The following is a 21229-nucleotide window of genomic DNA, read 5'->3' as shown; positions in this document are numbered from 1 at the left end:
TAAACACATTTCACAATCCGGCAAAGCCGGGTGCCCCCACCCCTAGTATATATATATATATATATATATATATATATATATATATATATATATATTATTATTAATTATTATATGTATCAATAATTATTATAATAAATTATATATATATCTTAATCTATCATATATATTATATTATATATATATTAATAATTATTATAGTAAATAATTATATATATTTATTAATATATCATATATATTATATTATATATATTAATAATTATTATAGTAAATAATTATATAATATATATATATATTATTAATTATTATATATATTAATAATTATTATAGTAAATTATATATATCTTAATATATCATATATATTATATTATATATATTAATAATTATTATAGTAAATAATTATATATATGTAAATATATATTAATATATTATATATATTAATAATCATTATAGTAAATAATTATATATATATTAATATATTATATATATTATATTATATATATATTAATAATTATATATATATATATATATATATATATATATATATTCCTCGGAAAATAGTTTCAAAGTTTTTTTGTTTTCTTTTTCTTTGAAATGGAAAAAGATTTCGTAAGAAAAATATGCTAATAAAAGGAAATGGAAATATTTAAATTTCACAGAAACGTAACAACAAAGTCACTTTATTATTGCAATGTTTATAGTCACGCAGCCCAAATGCAATGCGTAATGTAAGCAAACAATAAGATAACTGACACTTCTTTTCCAATTTTCGAATTTTTTAATCATGCCCAATCGCATTTTATTTCCTTTTAGTGGATTGATAGTTGCTGTTTCTTCTGATGATTAAAATAGATTCATGGACTGATATAATAATTAAATGAATGATTTGTGCTACGAAACAGATACTGTCAAGAATTGTAAATGTCAACTGAATTAAAGGAATAAATTGTAAGATGATCAACATCATGAAATTTGGGATATAGACTTTTGTCATTCATTATATGCTTTGTAATTACATTGAGCTTCTTAACTAAGAATTGATATACATATAAATGAAATATAAATGAATAAAGAATAGTTCCACAGATAATATATATATATATATTCTAAAGAAAATTAATTTATCGTTTCTTTCCAACTTAATGCCAAAAACATTTGACCAGTCGGGAAGGATTTCTTCTTCTTTTTTTTTTGGACTCAAAATAAACACGAGTGTGATACACCAGCGCAAATAAATTTACACCTCTTATAACAAGCCAAGTCTGATTATTTGTTTTTAATTAATTTTTCTAAATATTTGTTTTCTTATTAATGTTTTTGAAAAATTAATTTTAAGTGAGCTGTTTGTTGTTTTGCCCAGCGAGCACCTCGCTTCACTGGTGACCCCTTTTTTTCGTCAGACTTTGGCATAAAACGCAAGGAATTGTGGATATTATCAATAAGGATGAATTACCTGTAATCACACAAGGGAAATTTCTCAGCGAATGACGTACATGTCGACCTTAGTGGCACATCGGTTTTTCTAGGCGTAAAGAATCTCACTGAGATTTTCTGCGGTCATCATTCTCTTCAACGCATTGCCCACGATGGACAGTGAGGCGCTTTCAACGACGGCTACTCAGGCTATTTTGAGGATTCCTCCTTTTTGGACGCACGATCCAACATTATGGTTCGCACACATAGAGGCCCAGTTCTACACACAAAGACTCCTGAGCGATGTGACGAAATTCAACCACGTGGTGGCCGCATTAACGCATGAAGTAATGGCGGAGGTTCGCGACTTGATCGTGTCACCCCCTGGATCGATCAGCTACGATTATTTCAAATCGGAATTGATTCGTAGGACAACCGATTCACAGCAGAAATGCCTTCGTCAACTTCTCGTAGAAGAAGAACTCGGAGATCGGAAACCGTCTCAGTTACTCAGACGTATGAAGCTGTTGATGGGTGAGAACTCACTACCGCCGGACATACTTAAACAACTTTTCGTCAATAGACTGCCATTGAGTATTCAAATGATACTCGCCTCTTCAAATGACTCCACAACCACTGAGGAGCTAGCGGACCTAGCCGACAAAATTATGGACGTGACCGTTTCCATAGCCCCAGTTCACACGCACAGCTCTAACAATGCCCTGCCTAATGTTGCAAACCCCTCCACGGATATACGCGAGGAACTAGAGCGACAGGCTCAAATGATTCACGACCTGAGTGAACAGTTACGTGGCCTCGAGCTCAAACCAAAAATGCATAAGCACCCCACTGAGCGAGTCCGTCCCCGGCGATTTAGCAGCACTCAGAACAGCGGTGGGCTCTGCAAGTACCACGCGCGTTTCGGTGAAAGAGCTTACTGATGCCACCAGCCATGTTCATATACGAAGAAACGTCTCTCGGCAAACGCCCAGGCCAGGCAGTAGGAGTGGCAGACACTCCTGGCAAGAACAACATTCGTCGCACCCTGTATGTGACTGATAGAACCACTGGTATATGATTTTTCGTTGATACCGGTGCGGAAGTCAGTATCATCCCTAAGAAGTTCGTGAAAGAGAATCGTCCTCAATCAAACTTATTTCTACACGCAGTGAATCACTCCTCCATTCCTACTTACGGAGAGACATCGATAACATTAAATCTTGGATTACAGCGCGCACTATGTTGGGTCTTCATCGTCGCAAAGCTATCCGTTCCAATTTTAGGGGCGGATTTTCTGTACCATTTCGGCATCCTTGTAGATGTCAAACGCGACAAACTCATCGATAATAACACTGGACGCATAATCAGTGGGTCGACCGAGATCAGCCCAGTTATACGTAAAGACACCACGGATCCGTATACAGATTTGCTGCAAGGTTTCCCGGAATTAACTCGTCCTACGTTTAACGGTGACAAAGTTAAACACGATGTCACTAATCATATCAAAACAAGGGGACCGCCTGTGAGCGCGCACCCGCGCGGACTTAAACCTGATCGTTTAAGGGCGGCTAAACAAGAATTTCAGCACATGTTGGATTTAGGCATTATTCGACCCTCTAATAGCAACTGGTCATCGCCACTCCACATGGTGCCAAAAAAATCAGCCAGAGAATGGCGCCCTTGTGGGGATTACACTTAACAGTCGCACTACTCCGGACAATTACCCTATTCCGCATCTACAAGACTTTTCTAACTCGCTTCACGGAAAAACAGTGTTCTCGAAAATCAACCTTGTTTGTGCGTACAACCAGATTCCTGTACACCCAGAGGATGTTTCTAAGACTGCGATCACAACTCCTTTCGGCCTTTTCGAATTCTTACGCATGCCCTTTGGATTACGTAATGCAGGGCAATCTTTTTAACGCTTTATTGACGCAGTTTTGCGAGGACTACCGTTTGTCTATGCATATATCGACGATCTCCTCGTGGCAAGTGCATCAGAACGTGAACACTTACAGCATCTGCAGCAGTTATTTCACAGATTGACAGATTATGGCGTTCTTATTAACCCCCAAATATGCGAGTTTGGAGTTTTTTCACTTTCGTTTCTCGGCCATTTAATCGACAAAGAAGGTATCCGTCCCCTTCCAGAGAAAGTCCAATCTATAGTCGATTACCAAGCTCCCACTTCACTTCATAAACTTCGAGAGTTCCTTGGTTTAATTAATTTCTATCGACGTTTCGTGCCCCATTGTGCTGAAATCGCACAGCCATTAACCGACATACTCAGAAATAAAAACAAAAGAAATGAGACGATTACATTAAGTGAAACGGAATTATGTTTCTTCGATAAGGTCAAGCAGGCATTAACAGAAGCAACAATGTTGGTTTTTCCCCGTCCAGATGCACCCCTAGCTTTATCCGTCGATGCATCCGACGTTGGCATTGGAGGTGTACTGCAACAATTAGTTGATAATACTTGGCAACCACTAGCTTTTTTCTCAAGGCGTCTTCAGCACGCTGAAACCAAATACAGCACTTTCAGCAGGGAACTTTTGGCCGCATACTGCGCAGTTAAACACTTTCGTTACATGTTGGAAGAATCCACTTTCACGCTTTTTACGGATCACAAGCCGTTATCGCATGCTTTGCTTGCCAAGCCCGGAAAACACTCACCCAGGGAAGCTCGCTATTTGGATTTCATATCACAATTTACTGCGGATATCAAGTATATCAGAGGGAAGGAGAACGTAGTTGCAGATGCATTGTCGAGAATGCACATCGATGCCATTCAAGCGATTGACAAAATCGACCTCCACCAGATCGCCATCGACCAACGGGATGACGAAGAACTAAATCGCTTACGTCACTCCAAAAATCTAACTTTCAAGCAAGTCCCAGTACCTTGTTCCAACGAGACGATATGGTGCGATGTTTCAAATGGTCATGAACGCCCCTATGTACCCCTTAAGCATAGGCGAGCTGTCTTCTTTCAAGTACACAACTTGTCACATCCTGGCATTCGTTCCACGCAGAAGCTGGTGACTTCTCGTTTCATCTGGACAGCCATTAACCGAGACGTTCGCGAATGAACCAAGAGTTGCGTCCCTTGCCAGAAATCGAAAGTACAGAGGCATATTAAAAGTCCCCTTGCTACCTTCGCCACCCCTGAGGCACGATTTCAACACGTTCACATAGATTTAGTGGGTCCACTCCCACATTCGAGAAACTGTACATACTTATTGACTTGCATCGACAGATTCTCTAGATGGCCTGAAGCCATCCCCATCGCAGATATTTCTGCAGAAACTGTTGCCCGAGCCCTGGTTACACATTGGATATCGCGTTATGGTGTGCTTCACACCATCACAACCGATAGGGGCAGACAATTCGATTCCTATCTTTTTTCTGAGTTGTCTCGCCTACTGCGAAGCAAACACATAAGGACTACCTCGTACCACCCGACGGTAAACAGTATGATCGAGCGTCTGCACCGTCAGTTGAAAGCAGCTATTAGAGCACATTCCGACCCTAACAGGTGGACAGAGTACCTCCCCTTCATTCTATTAGGCATCAGATCCACCATAAAAGCAGATATTGGCTTTATGCCTGCCGAAATGATTTACGGAACAACGCTGACTCTCCCTGGACAGATGGTCGCACTGACCACTCCTACACGCATGCCTGACCCAACAAGTTATACCTCTCGTGTGAGGGAATACTTGGCAAAACCTTTTAACATTGCCCCGAGAACACAGAACACACGCACTCACGTCCCCAAAGACATACAATCGTGGACTCATGTGTTTGTTCGGAGCAATGGAGGCACAGCTCGACTGCAAACACCGTATTCCGGTCCCTTTAAGGTATTGAAACGCTACTCAAAGTTCTTCGTTATCGACATTGACGGAAGACGAGATTCAGTCAGTGTTGATCGCCTGAAGAAAGCTATTCTGGATGTCGATGTGCTAGCATGCAAATGGACACAAAACACTGCAGTTCAGAACGGAAACTTCAATTCACCAGTAATTACAACTTCTACCAGATCGGGCAGATCAGTGCAACGTCCTCACCGATTTGCTGTGTATACCCAGTGACTTTTCCACTTTCTTTTGTTCGACATACTGTCTAGTAGGGGGGTATGTAGCGTCTACCCCGGACCTAATTCTGACAGTGACATTGAACATTCACCGTTTCCAGAGAGCTCCAAAAAAAGACAAAAAAAAGCTGTGGCGCTAAATTCGAGGAGTCTCTCGCTCTCTTTTTGCTCACGAACACCAGAGGAGTAAGACGCCTCACTGCCATGCTCTGTCGCTCGGGCGTGACACACCCTGTGCCGGTTCCAATGGTGAAACCACACAAAAAAAAGAAAAACATTCTTCTTATCTATTCACTCCGCTCCTTACCCGAACGGCTTTTCTAAAGAAAATTAATTTATCGTTTCTTTCCAACTTAATGCCAAAAACATTTGACCAGTCGGGAAGGATTTCTTCTTCTTTTTTTTTGGACTCAAAATAAACACGAGTGTGATACACCAGGGCAAATAAATTTACACCTCTTATAACAAGCCAAGTCTGATTATTTGTTTTTAATTAATTTTTCTAAATATTTGTTTTCTTATTAATGTTTTGAAAAATTAATTTTAAGTGAGCTGTTTGTTGTTTTGCCCAGCGAGCACCTCGCTTCAACGGTATTACTGAATAAATACTTAACATAATTAAATCCTTCTTAAATAAGAGAAAAATTCAGGCTGTCCTCAATAGTCATGCATCAAAACAATGTGATATAAATGTGGGTGTGCCCCAGGAGTCAATCCTTGGGCCTTTATTTTTCCTGATATTCATAAATGACCCCCCTGTTAAAATTGTCTCTGAGATGGGTATATTTGCTGACAACACCATACTCTATAACAGACACGAGGGGAAAACAAATGAACATGTATCCAAGGCTTTTAGTCTGTAGCGGAATGTGGACAAAAATGGATGGTAAGATTCAATGCTATCAAGACTAAGCATCCTTCCTGTAATAATTAGAAAAAACTTTCTCAACCACCAATAGCTATGGCTAATGACACATTACCTGAATGTACTTTGTTTAAACTCATTGGCTTAACGTTTACAGGAAGCATAAGTTGGAATAGATACTACATTGAGGGCATTGCCAAGGTTGCTGCAAAGAAGGTGGGCTCTCTCTGCTGTGCTAGAAAGTTAATTATGCCTGAGAGTATCCTGCACCCCTACAAGGCTACCATTCGCACATGTATGGAGTATAGTTGCCACATTTGGGCTGGTGCATCTGCTAGTAGTCTCTCCCTGTTAGATAGGGTTCAAAAGAGAGTCGCCAACCTAATAGGTCCCACACTGTCAGCTAGGCTTCAACTTCTATACTATCGACGAAATGTTCCATCCCTCTGTCTGTTTTATAAGTATTTTAATAGTAGGTACTCTAACGAACTAAAAGCCCTAGAACCCCCTCGACATAAATATGCTCGACAAACCTGACAAGCTGCAAAATCCCACTCCAACTCAGTAGAGATCCCCAGATGCTTTAAATTTTTCTACTCAAATAATTTCTTCCCTAGGACTGATAGATTTTGGAATTCCCTTCCAGGTCCCTATTTCCCCGACTGTACTGATATGCAAAAGTTCAAGTGTAATGTAAACAGACATCTGGCTGCTCAACTCCCTACATAGTATTCCTCCAAATCATAACCCAGATATTAGCCCCCTACATCAAAGTGGCACTGTGCCTTGTTTGAGGTGAAAATGCAATAAACATGCATGTAGGTTGACAGAAAAGTTCTTGAGGAATTTTTAATTTTAATTTCAAATGATGCATTTTCAAATAAGTTTTCGTTACTTTACTTTATATATTATTTTTAAAGAACGTTTTTCACTCTATCTAATCGTTTAAATTAACATTGTTTTAAAACAATTATGTCTTCTTTTCAGAACATAGAATACAAGATATAAAAAAAAGCAAATTTGCCCAATTGTCTTATTTCAATTCAAGCTAGGCCAAAAAGTTGCTGAAACAGCTCGCGATATCAACGAAGCGTTTGGTCCAGGAACCACTACTAAACACACAGCACAACGGTAGTTTAAGAAATTTTGTGGCAGTGATGCGAGTCTTGAAGATGATGAGTGTAATGGTCGGCCATCAGATGTTGACAAGATCAATTAAGAGCGTTAGTCGAAGTGAATCTATGCAAAACTGTTCAACAATTCTGAATAAGATGTACCATATACAATGATTTATAACTTTTGGAGGGAGATAGGAAAGACAAAACAAAAATGATAAACGGGTGCCTCACGAATCGAACAACAACCCAAAGAAACATTGTTATGAAGTGTCATCTTCACATTTTTTTATGCAACAAAAAAGAACTGTTTCTCAACCTTGTTATTACTTGCGATGAAAAGTGGATTTGTTACAACAACGGGCACTCCTCAGCTCAGTCGTTAGATGCTGACAAAACTCCATGATACTTTCCAAAGCCAGAGTGGCACCAAAAGAAGGTCATGCTGACTGTTTGGTGGTCTGTAACCGGTCTCATCAGTTACAGTTTTTTGAATGCAGACAAAATCCCCGAGTGGCCTCTGGGCCTTGATATGTGGTGACTTCCCTATAAAAATAAAAATGAATGAAATGCATGAGAAACTGGGACAAACACCTCGCATTAGTCAACAGAAAAAGCCCAATTTTCCTTCATGACAATGCTTGACCGCACATTGCTAAACTAAACCAACCTTGCAGAAGTTGAACAAATTGAGCTACAAAACTCTGCTTCATCCATCATACTCTCCAGACCTCTTACCTACCAACTTTTTCAAGCATTTCGATAACTTTCTACATGAGAAATGCTTCAAAATCCTAAGCAATATCAAAAATGCCTTCAGCGACTTCATGGTCACAAGAACGCAAGATTTTTACGTTACCAGCATCAATACATTTTTGTTTTGCATTTGGCAAAAGTGTGTTGATTCTAATGATGCTTATTTTATTTTATTTCGATCAATAAATGTTTGAAGTGAGATATGTTCATCTGAATTTAAAAATTACAAACCGCAAAAACGTTCTTGTCAACCCGATAGATCTTTCTTCGACAAAAAAGAAAATCCAGGTTGTCCTTGATACATATACATCCAAACAGCATAATATTAATCAAGTTTTTGCATAGGAAAGACACATAGCAACCAAGGCCACTCAACACTAATCCTGTGTATATACAGTGTTTGAGCAACTAACAGTAAATAAGCTTCTCTTGGATTACCAAAAAAAACTCTCCTCCACAATTAGCATCTAACCTGCATTTGCCTTCTTTGAACAGAATCAGACTACATTTAATCAGATATTCATGAAATTACTTGCACATCAAACAGCACCACACCCATACTAAAGATGGCATGAAGCAATACTCAAACCAAAAATGTTATGCTCCACCCAACCACCTTCATGATGCCAAGATGCTGCCATTGTAAAGGATACCAAAATTTTAAAATCCTCAATTCTTTACAGTCCATCACCAACAAGAGCTGTACAAAAAAAAAAAAAAATGAAATCTAGGTCACTGACAGGCAAAATCACAAGGAACAGTGTCTTCTTCCCAAGATTCCCAAGACTCACGTATGCTGAAATCGACCCAAAACTCCCACTGACAACGAAACAATCATTTACTCCTCTCCAGATACATTGTGAACACAACACACAGACAACTCAAACTCACTTACGAACAACACAGGTCAAACACTCTGTGCACCTTTTAAGATAATCTGATTCCACAGCTTAGAAGACTAAGCACTGTAATATTACACACAAAAGTATTGCATTACACAAATAAACAATTATATTACACAAGGGTATTAACATCAAACATATATATATTCTACATGATATTGAAAGAATGTGATGTACTAAACCCAATGAAAGTGTAATAACCCGTCTCAGACTGTTATTAACTAGGGTACTGGAAAAGAGAACACCGCCAGTGAAACAATGAACGGTAAGCAAAAGTATAATGTCAGACTGACCGCTCCCTTAATCTGTGGACATCTATCATCAATAACAAACTATCCTTCGGTGTAAATATGAAAAATAAATTGTTTTGGTCAGCATCTAAGTTAAAAGTGCACCTGGTTTTGACTTAATAAGAACAAATTAAAACGCAGAAAAAAAATTAAGTGAATAATTAATCAGTGTCTAAATTATAAATTAATTTTTGGTTTTATTTATAAAGAAAAAAAATGACAAAATGTAAAGTAAACCATGAATGAAAAAATTAAAAACGACTAAGGAACGATAATTCTAAGGAAAGAGTTATTTCCCTTAGCTGATTTTTCTTTTAAGGTGACTATTCAAGAATTTATATATAGTCGTAAACTGTTAAATCAAATTAAGAATTAAAAATAAATCACATCGAAGTACATTAACCTATTGCACATAAAAATAATGAAAGTTGGATAGTCAGAATCAAAGCTATTTAAAAATATATTTTTTTACTCATGTTCACCCCTTACAAAGCATATCACCACGTGAACGTAAGATCCTACGATTTGGGGCCATGTCTAGGAAAGATTAACAAGATATTTGTTTATGTTACATTTAAACTTCTGCATAGCGGGTTTGTTGGGGATATGTACGTTGAGGGGCTAATATTATTTCATATATTAATAAATCAGATAGATAGAAGAATAGAAGATAAATACCCTCTCTCGCTCTCGCTCTTGCTCTCTCTCTCTCTCTCTCTCTCTCCTTCTTCTCCTGTCGTTCTTCATACCAATTTTCTCTCCACGAAGAAATCCTTTCATATACTGAATAATGTATGAAGTTTCTTATGTTTTTCTAGATACAATTGAATTTCATTTGGGCTTATTACCCGTTATCAATTTCTCATTGATCTTAAAGGGGTGCAGTATTAGAAATCCTTTGGAAAGGTAAAATTCCCATGCTCAGTTTGTAGTAACGGAGTCAGTTGTAACGACTTGTAAGCATTGGATACACAATGCAATGGAATTACAGGTAGGCTTGAGAGAGGACAACCAGTTTGTATGCAAGAAATGAAAGACAATAAGAAAAAATGTGAGCTGAGATATGGAGGACAAAGTTATTGAAGTTGCTCAAAAATTTGTTATCATCGTCATACCATTGAAGTGATTAAAAAAAATTGTTACTTTCGTCACACCATTGAAGATGTTCAAAAAATTTTGTTACCTTCGTCATACCATTGAAGTTGCTCAAAAAATTTGTTACCTTCGTCATACCATTCAGGTGGTTCAAAAATTTTGTTACATTTGTCATACCATTTAAGTTGTTCAAAGAATTTGTTACCTTCGTCATACTATTGAAGTTGTTCAAAAAAATTGTTACCTTCGTCATACCATTGAAGTTGTTCGAAAAATTTTGTTACCTTCGTCATACCACTGAAGTTGTTCAAAAACTTTGTTACCTTCGTCATACCATTGAAGTTGTTCAAAAAATTTTTTACCTTCGTCATACCATTGATGTTGTTCAAAAAAATTGTTACCTTCGTCATACCATTGAAGTTGTTCAAAAAATTTGTTACCTTCGTCATACCATTGAAGTTGTTCAAAAATTTTGTTACCTTCGTCATACCATTGAAGTTGTTCAAAAAATTTGTTACCTTTATTATACCATTGAGGTTGTTCAAAAATTTTGTTACCTTCGTCATATCATTGAAGTTGTTCAAAAAAACTGTTACCTTCAATATACCATTGGAGTTGTTCAAAAATTTTGTTATCTTCGTCATACCATTGAAGTTGTTCAAAAAATTTGTTATCTTCATTATACCATTGAAGTTGTTCAAAAATTTTGTTACCTTCGTCATATCATTGAAGTTGTTCAAAAAATTTGTTACCTTCATTATACCATTGAGGTTGTTCAAAAATTTTGTTACCTCCGTCATATCATTGAAGTTGTTCAAAAATTTGTTACCTTCGTCATACCATTGAAGTTGTTCAAAAAATTTGTTACCTTCGTCATATCATTGAAGTTGTTCAAAACTTTTGTTACTTTCGTCATATCATTGAAGTTGTTCAAAACTTTTGTTACTTTCGTCATATCATTGAAGTTGTTCAAATAATTTGTTACCTTCGTCATATCATTGAAGTTGTTCAAAACTTTTGTTACTTTCGTCATACCATTGAAGTTGTTCAAAAAATTTGTTACCTTCGTCATATCATTGAAGTTGTTCAAAAATTTTGTTACCTTCGTCATATCATTGAAGTTGTTCAAAAAATTTGTTACCTTCGTCATATCATTGAAGTTGTTTAAAAAATTTGTTACCTTCGTCATACCATTGAAGTTGTCCAAAAAATTTGTTACCTTCGTCATATCATTGAAGTTGTTCAAAACTTTTGTTACTTTCGTCATACCATTGAAGTTGTTCAAAAAATTTGTTTCCTTCATTATACCATTTAAGTTGTTCAAAAATTTTGTTACCTTCATTATACCACTGAAGTTGTTCAAAAATTTTGTTACCTTCGTCATACCATTGAAGTTGTTCAAAAATTTTGTTACCTTCATTATACCATTGAAGTTGTTCAAAAATTTTGTTACCTTCGTCATATCATTGAAGTTGTTCAATAATTTTGTTACCTTCGTCATATCATTGAAGTTGTTCAAAAAATTTGTTACCTTCATTATACCATTGAAGTTGTTTAAAAATTTTGTTACCTTCGTCATACCATTGAAGTTGTTCAATAATTTTGTTACTTTCGTCATATCATTGAAGTTGTTCAAAAAATTTGTTACCTTCATTATACCATTGAAGTTGTTTAAAAATTTTGTTACCTTCGTCATACCATTGAAGTTGTTCAATAATTTTGTTACTTTCGTCATACCATTGAAGTTGTTCAAAAATTTTGTTACCTTCGTCATATCATTGAAGTTGTTCAAAAAATTTGTTACCTTCATTATACCATTGAAGTTGTTTAAAAATTTTGTTACCTTCGTCATACCATTGAAGTTGTTCAAACATTTTGTTACCTTCGTCATACCATTGAGGTACAGGATGGAGTAGGTTCTAGTGTGAAAGATAGAATTAGCAGTGCATGAAGTAAGTTCAGGTAAAATTTTTGCCATTTTTCACCAGCAAAGCATTACTAGTGTTGATGAAGGGAAGAGTCAGTGAGTGTGATGATGTATTGAAGTGAAACCTGGTCAGTGAGGGTTGAAGATATGTGTTGCATGTAGATAAACCCTATGAGAATCATATGAACAGATGTCTTAAATATGAATCATATGAACAAATGTCTTAAATATGAATCATATGAACAGATGTCTTAAATATGAATCATATGAACAGATGTCTTAAATATGAATCATATGAACAGATGTCTTAAATATGAATCATATGAACAGATGTCTTAAATATGAATCATATGAACAGATGTCTTAAATATGAATCATATGAACAGATGTCTTAAATACAGGCTTTGATGTCTAATATTTATTGTTCAAATTTCACAAAATTTGGAAAAATCTGAATTTTCACTATGTAAATATAGCCTACATTACCACCCCTTTACATCTAGTAGCTGAGCATATGAGAAATATTTGGAATCAAGTCTCCCCTTGCCATTATTTCAGATCATTTGAAACAATAGCAGCAAGTTTTAGTCTCCCCTCCCTCAAGTTTTGGGGAAATATGCCACCCATCTAGTACTGACCAGATTCAATATTGCTTAACTGTGGTGATCTAACAAGAACCGGTCAGTCAATTTTATTTTGCTCAATAAAATCTGTGGCCACAAATCTTTACACCTCGATCTCCAAAATAATGATGTTTAAAATCGTTTCTATACACATTGTCTGCGCAAACATTTATATTTTGAACCAACCAGAGTTTTCTGGGAGCCACCTTTATCTTTAAAAAGCCAGATTTTTCTTGGATAAACCAGTTGAGCCACACACACACACACACACACACACACACACACACACACACACACACACACACACACACACACACACACAGACTCCTCGAATTTCTTCATTGTCGTCTGATTACTTGAAACCGATTTATTCATGGAAATATTCACAACTTTTCTCAGTGAACTTTCTTTCTAATATAAAAACACTAAAGAACTTTTAATGAAATATAGTTTGTATCATTAAGCGGAGAAGTCTTTATTATGATTTTTTGACCTGTGTAACACATAGCCCTCAAACTGCCAAACTCTGATTTCTTCGCTATTGTTAAAATTCACATTTTCAGAAGCACTTCCGGACGTTTTATAACAAAGGCTGATGGGAACTGAGTTTGTCTGGAAGTTTCATTTGCACAGATGCAAAAAGACACACCAGATTTAATTTCGGTTGGAATTTTATGTGGAGATGTGTTCAGGCACGTCTCTATGAGAATCCATTGGAAAGGTTTTCCTGCCTATTCATTCACTAGAAGCTATTTTAAGGGAACTCATACCGCTATGGTTTAAACCCCTTAAATTGGATCTTCAATTATTTTTCCTAATTGGGAACTTTGTAAGAGGAAGAACTGATCACAACGTATTCTTCCTTTCATAAACTTTATTGAACTTTACAACTTTCTTGACTTCTTGACATGCCTTAGTCAGGAAGGATTACTAACAGGTCCACTACTAACTAAAAACGCAATGTTTTCTGCAACACAATTGAATCAAGAAATATAAATATTTCTGGTTTGCGAATTTCGTGTCTTCAGAATTCTTTACCTCTGTTGAAGAAATTTCTATCACAGCCAGTGAATTCCCTTCGTTTACAAGGGCTCTAAAAATATCCACGAACATTCTATTGTTCACATCTTCCATTCGTAAACATATATAAAATATCTTTTTTGTGAATGTATGCCTTCTAAATTCGTTATTTTGTGTGTGTTTATCATATAACACGTCTCTTGTTTCAGCATGTTCCTGATGAACAGCAAAAAGAAAAAACCCTCCAACTTTATTTGCATAAGATTTTGTTTTATATGATTGCTTTTTATTATTTATTCTTGATGGATAAAACAGACATACTGAACAGATAGGCAGAACATATTGTTACGACCCGGAATGTCTAGGGGTAAAAGTCGTAACACAAAATATAAAAAAAATTATTTAAAAGAAATTAGTTTTCCCGGGTTTTTAGATACGGGAGGGATATATCCATTTTCTCGAAAGACATTTATAAACACAAGACATGAAAAACACATCCAAGTAAGAATACCGAGGCCAATGGAAAAATTAACACAATTTTATTTACATATATAAAAATATATTGTAACGAAAGTAAAAGAGAATGTGTAACTGGATGAACAAACAAACTTGAAATAGATTCGAGAGAGAATTTCCGCGCAAAAGAAATAAACAGTTCACACCCTGTCGTCTGCTTTTAACTCCAAAATGGAAGGATGCCCTTTTTGTGTTTTTGTTTTTATAGTCGTTTTCATATATGAGAGAGAGATATAGAGAGAGAAAAATAAAAATCGACTCACTCAGCGCCGGGTTTTAAATATTTCTATCGCATTCCTTTCTTTTGAAACAATTTCATTCCTTCGTCCATGGGATACATCGTCCTTCCTCATTATCGCCTTTTTTCGTTTTCTCTGTCGTCAAAATATATCGTTCATTTCTTCGCCGTCATCAGCACCACAAACGCCGTCACCATCGCCAACAATGTCGCTTCCCTGACCTTCCTCCTCGGCTGCTATATCGTAACTCTCTCGCCACCCTGCGCCGCTCCTTTCCCTCTCTCTAATGGTATACCTTTCTCTCTCTCTTTGGCGCCCCCTCTCTCACTGTATGTACCTGCATCTCTCTCGTGTCACTCGCTCAATAATACGCGAGGCGGATGCCTGCAGCTTTCCCTCTCTCTAGTTTCATATCTTCTCTCTCCCCCTCTCTCTTTCTTTACAGTTTATAGGCGTCCCCTCGCTGTATTTTCGTATGTTCTCTCTCTCTCTTTTTCCGGATGTTTACAAATTCACTGAGAGCAGACGACAATATAAAGCGCGATAAAACAGAATTTTCTCTCTCGACCTTTTTTTTTTATAATATCAAAAGTAATTATTGTCTCAAATTATATATTTTTTCCACATATTTGTAACACCACCCCCATATTAGAAAAAAAAGAAAATCTTTTCCAAAGATTTTTTTTTTTTTTTTTCATACTTATTTTGTCCAGTCCCACACGTTTTCGTGTGATATTGAAGTTTACACGATATGGGTGTTGCTTAATGGGGGTGACCTTTTCGATTTCCACATCATGTTGCACGATGTTCGTTTGTTTAGGAACGTCGGGAAAGAAATCGCTATAGCTCCGAATGAGGATGGTCATATCGTTTCTTTCGCTATTTGTTAAATGAGATAGTACGGGTGTAAGATTGGCTAATATCTCTGAGTTTGATAGCCTCGGAGGGTGGTTGTCTTTCCCCGGGATCCTTTCACTCTCCTTCTCGGGTCCTTTTATGGAAGCAGGTGGAGTTGTGACTACAATAAGGTTTATTTTATCCCTTTCAAAATACGGTTTGAGCATATTGATATGGCACATCTGTGTCGCCTTTCTACGATCAGGAGTATTTATTATATAGTTTAGTTCACTGACCTTCCGAGCAATGGTGTAGGGGCCGTGGAACCGAGCCTTAAGTGGATGACCAGATAATGGTAACAAAACAAGCACATTGTCTCCGACTTTGAAAGTCCTGGGAGTAGTATTTTGGTCATAATGTTGTTTCATTCTGGCTTGAGCTGTTCGTAATCTTTCACGTGCCAGCCGGCTGGTTTCATATAGTCGGTTTCTGAACCTTGACACATACTCCAGTATGGGTTCACAGGTGACTCCTTCCTGCAGCCATTTTTCTTTTAACAATGCTAGGGGTCCACGTACTGAGTGGCCAAATATTAGTTTGAACGGGCTGAATCCTAGAGACTCCTGTGTGGCGTCTCGCGCTGCAAACATCAAAAAGGGAATACCCTCATCCCAATCTTTCTGGTGACTAAGGCAATAGGTCCGGATCATGGTTTTCAGTGTAGAGTGAAATCTCTCTAGGGCACCTTGGGACTGGTATGCGCTTGACTTTACGGTTTGTACGCCCCGCACACTCATGGACTGTTGAAACATCCTGGACATGAAATTCGATCCTTGATCAGACTGTATTACCCTCGGTAGTCCGACCATGGAGAAGAAGTTGAGAAGAGCCCTTGTGATTTTCTCAGCAGATATGTTCCTGAGCGGGACTGCTTCTGGAAATCTGGTAGATGCGCAGAGGATACTGATTTCCTCGTTTGGTCTTAGGAAGTGGACCCACGCAGTCGATTAAAACGCAGCAAAATGGTTCTTCAAACGCGGGTATAGGATGTAGGGGGGCGATTGGTATCTTCTGATTCGGCTTGCCTGCCATCTGGCAGGTGTGGCAAGTTCGGCAAAAGTTGGATACATCTTTGCAGACTCCAGGCCAGTAAAAGTGTTTGGTGATCCTATCATAGGTTTTACGGACGCCTAAGTGGCCTCCCAAGGGGGTTTCGTGCGCTATGTCCAACACTTTGGCCCTACGTACCTTTGGTAACACTAGTTGGTATATCACCGCCCAGTCTTCGTGAGCTGGGGATTGCGGGGGTCTCCACTTCCTCATCAGTACACCATTTTTTATAAAATATCCGGAGGGTATTTTTTCCAGTTCTTCTTTGGGCAGTGCTTCTTCGAAGAGGAGGGAAATCCCATCATCCTTCCACTGTTCTTGTATGATCAGTTGCCGCGAAGCGGGAACTTGTAGGGAGGTTTCGTTGGTATGGGTATTATTTGGATCTGTGGGTGGTGAGTTGAGCTCCCCTCAAGATTCATGAATGATTTCGATAGGTCGATTTCCTCATCTTCCCTGGACCGATCTTTTGCCTTTAACCTTTCCTCTGCTGTTCTTTTTGCGGACTGGGCACAGGTTACCGCACACACTGGGAAGCTGCCGGGGTGTTGTTCCTCTATCATCTCAGTGTTTTCTGAAGTGTTTGGCTCCACCATCACTCTCGGGTGGGGAACAACTCTTTCGCCGGCTAGATCATTCCCGAGTAACATCGAGATACCCTTCATGGGTAGGCTATTGACTACGCCTACTTCCACCAGACCACGTACTATGTTCGAATCAAGAGAGATTCGGTGGATCGGTATGTTAATATACCTTCCCCCAATTCCGCGAATTATGACGGATTCTCTTGTCGCCGTCTGTGACTCGCATGGCATACTCTGTTTTAAAACCAGCGATTAGGTTGCTCCAGTGTCGCGAAGGATTTTTACTTTCCGCCAATTCGTGTGGTCAATTATCGGATATATCAGACCATCCGACACAAATGGTTGGAACTCCTCCCTGATTTTATCGCTGTCGTTCTCTGCAGGGGGTTGGTAGGTGGTGATAAAGCCTTGCGGTTTACCAAGTGGTCTTTTCATCGAGTTCACATTTTCCCTTGCGGGGCAGTTCATTGCAATATGTCCAACCTTCCTGCAATAATAGCACGTTACAGGCCTATGTGTCTTTGTCATTTGATAGGTGGGTGGTCGGATCAAGTTGTTTGGGGATCTGTTTCTGATGTCAGGGGGTCGATATAGCTTACTGTCTGGACTATGCCCTAAGCTGTGGGTAACGCTACTTGTTTTCCGGGAGTTTTTCCACATATTTGTAACAATAAATATTGTTTTTCCACATATTTGTAACAATATTGAAAACCTCTTTTATGATAACAGAAGAAATCAGCCCGAGATTACCAAACCACCGATCTTAGAGGCAGAAGTTGAAAATGCCATTAGAGAAATTCATGAAAAAAAGGCTGTCGGTCCAGACTCTATACCAGTGCAAACGTATGAAACACTTGATAAAATAGGCATTAATAAGCTATTTGTTCTTCTCAATAACATTTATGACATTGGAAAGATTCCAGCAGATATGCTTATCTCCACATTCATCATGCTCTCCAAGAAACCTGGAACAACCGACTGTGAATGTCACAAAACGATTAACCTTATGAGTCATACATTGAAGCTCCTACTGAAAATACTAATGATGAGACTGCAAAACAAAATATGATCTGAAATATCAGAAGTGAAATTTGGATTTGTCGCAAACAAGTTAACAACAAATGCCACATTCATATTGAAAATACTGACAGAAACATGTATAGAGATGCAGAAAGACCATGTATTTTATCGACTTCTCAAAAGTCTTTGATAAAATAAGACACAAAGACGTATTCAAAATGCTTAATAAACTAGACATTGATGGCAAAGGCCTTAGAATTCTGAGTAACCTTGATTGGCGACAAAAGGCAACAGTTAGAATAGACGACACATTAGTAAGAAGAGGAGTCCACCAAGTGTGTGTTTTATCACCAGATTTATTCAACCTCTATAACGAAAACATACTGAGAGAAAAAAAGGAATAAGTTTGGGTGGACACAACATTAACCATCTAAGGTGTGCAGACGACACTGTGTTAATAGCACAATCCAAAGAGACCCTCAATACATGCTGGATACTGTGGTGGGAGCAAGTGAAAGCAAAGGAATTGCTTTAAACATCTCAAAAACGGTAAGCATGGCAGAATCCAACATGCAAGCTACAATGTTGCAATGTACCGGTTAAACAAGTTAATAAATTCAAATATTTAGGCTACTGGATCACATCTGATGGAAGGTGCCTTACTGAAATACACAGTAGCATAGCTGCAGCCACAGTTGCCTTCAAGAGATTTTCATCAGTCATGAGCAACAAAAACATAAAAATACTTTGAATACTCCGAACGTATGTATGGTCTGTTCTTTTATACAGTTGTGAGTACTGGACAATTATCAACAACACAAGGAAGAGACTAGAGGCAACTGAAATTTGGTTCCTGAAGAGAATTTTGAAGACAGAAAAGAAAACAAACCAAGAGGTATTAGAAATGGCAAACACACAAAGGTCTCTAATAAGAACAGTACAAAAAAAAACAAATGAGGTTCTACAGAAAAAGCAGATTAGTTCGAGGAAGAGAGATAGATGGCGAACCATAACCATCAATGCCTGTACCAGGCAGGACACCACTTAATGATGATGAGTCTTGTAAAGTGTGTTTTTCTAATTTTACTTTTTTTATATAATTACTGTTTTTATTTTTTTTTTAATATAAATTATCATTTATTGGTTCTTGTAAAGTATGCTTGGGTTTGTTTTACTATACACATAGATTCAAAAAAATTGTCAAAAAAAACAAATATATAACAAATGTTATCAAAGGCAAGATAAGTTACTTTTCTACCTAATTGGATACTTTTTTATTGTTTTTATTTAATGTAACGTGTTTATTCAGCTCGAAAAACATACAGTGTTTACCGATATATTGAAAAATTAAAAATGGCACTGGACTCTCTGTTGAATACGGTAATTTGGGAAAATGAGTTAAAAATAAAAAACTATACAAAATACCGTTAACAACCTACCAAATAAATGTAAGCCTATGCTACGGTATTGAGCGAGTTTCTAATAGTATTTTGGACAGTCTTGCATAATTTGACCCGAATTCTCGTGAATTCCCGTCAAGCATGAATTGGGCAAGACCGGCAATTATCGGTGTCAGTCGAGCGTCGTAACAGATGCAGACTAATGAAAAAAAAAAAAACCGGAAAAAATACAAATGCAAATAATGAAAAATAACAAAAAAACCTACCTTGAAAAATGAAAATATGTTTATTTCATTTTAGTATTTTATTTATTTATTTATTTTTTGTAAAATATTTATCAACAGAAAGTTTTTTTGTTTTTTTTCTCCAAGAAAAGATTTTTAACCGTATAATTGCTAGGTGTAAGTACACGTTTTTGTTTGTTTGTTTGTTTGTTTGTTTTGTTTTCTTTTCTTTTTTGTAACCGAATTTTTTTTCTTGTTTTTTTTTTTTTTTTTTTTTTTTCAAGACTTGTTGTTCAGTCAAGTTCTTTTGGTAGCACTGTCCATTTGTACATCTCCAGGAGAAACCATCTGTTACACACGATTTATGTTTACAATTGTTGCAATGCTGCACCTCCTTTTTTGGGGGGGGGCATTTGATAGATTTATTTTCTTGCCTGTCATTTTTCTGTTTCGCGAGTTTGAAAATATATTTGTTTGTCAGCTTTTCCTTTTTTTTTTTTTTTGTTAGTTTAGTCGCTTTCTTCCAATTCGAATGTCGTCTGCTTCCATTTAGATAGCGCTTTTTCTTTGGCTAATCAAACTCCCAAAAATTCAATTAAAAAAAAAATAATAATAAATAAGTAACCAATCAAAAAATAAAATGTCACCCACCCACCTTAATATCACCTTAAAAATTACCAAAAACATAACAAAAAAAAAAATTAAATGAATAAAATAAAAAGTAGAGTTAGCTATTCAACATTTGAACAACGCTCGGCTGACACAGATGATTGCCGGTCTCAACCAATCCATGCTTGACGGGAATTCACGAGAATTCGGGTCAAATTATGCAAGAGTACCGTATTTTTTATAGTAATTATTGTTTTTAAATATAAATTGTCATTTATTGATTCTTGTAAACTGTATTTTTTCTATTTTTATTTTTTATATAATTATTGTTTTTAAACATAAATTGTCATTTATTGATTCTTGTAAACTGTATTTTTTCTATTTTTATTTTTTATATAATTATTGTTTTAGGGGGAAATTTAAAAAAAAAAAAACGGAAAAAATACAAATGCAAATAATTAAAAATAACAAAAAAAAAACTGCTTTGAAAAATGAAAATATGTTTATTTCATTTTAATATTTAATTTCTTTCTTTTTTTTTCAAAATATTTATCAACAGAATGTTTTGTTTGTTTTTTTTTTTGTTTT

The 21229-nt window shown here is 36.7% G+C and overlaps 2 protein-coding genes across 2 annotated transcripts; both read left to right on the top strand.

Annotated features, from left to right (window-relative positions):
• The first annotated feature begins 1583 nt into the window (after window positions 1–1583).
• LOC145268607 (uncharacterized) lies at window positions 1584–2351 on the top strand. Its single transcript, XM_080124058.1, has one exon. It carries the CDS (start codon window positions 1584–1586, stop codon window positions 2349–2351), a length of 768 nt encoding a protein of 255 aa, XP_079980184.1.
• LOC145268606 (uncharacterized) lies at window positions 2351–5507 on the top strand. Its single transcript, XM_080124056.1, has 3 exons — window positions 2351–2480; window positions 3349–4336; window positions 4844–5507. Exons 1-3 carry the CDS (start codon window positions 2351–2353, stop codon window positions 5505–5507), a joined length of 1782 nt encoding a protein of 593 aa, XP_079980182.1.
• Window positions 5508–21229: the final 15722 nt, after the last annotated feature.

Source organism: Euprymna scolopes, chromosome 44, assembly GCF_053919585.1.
Source record: "Euprymna scolopes isolate OS-2025 chromosome 44, ASM5391958v1, whole genome shotgun sequence".
NCBI lineage: Eukaryota > Metazoa > Mollusca > Cephalopoda > Sepiida > Sepiolidae > Euprymna > Euprymna scolopes.
The sequence above is the reverse complement of the archived record's forward strand: the minus strand, read 5'-3'. Positions and strand labels throughout refer to the sequence as shown.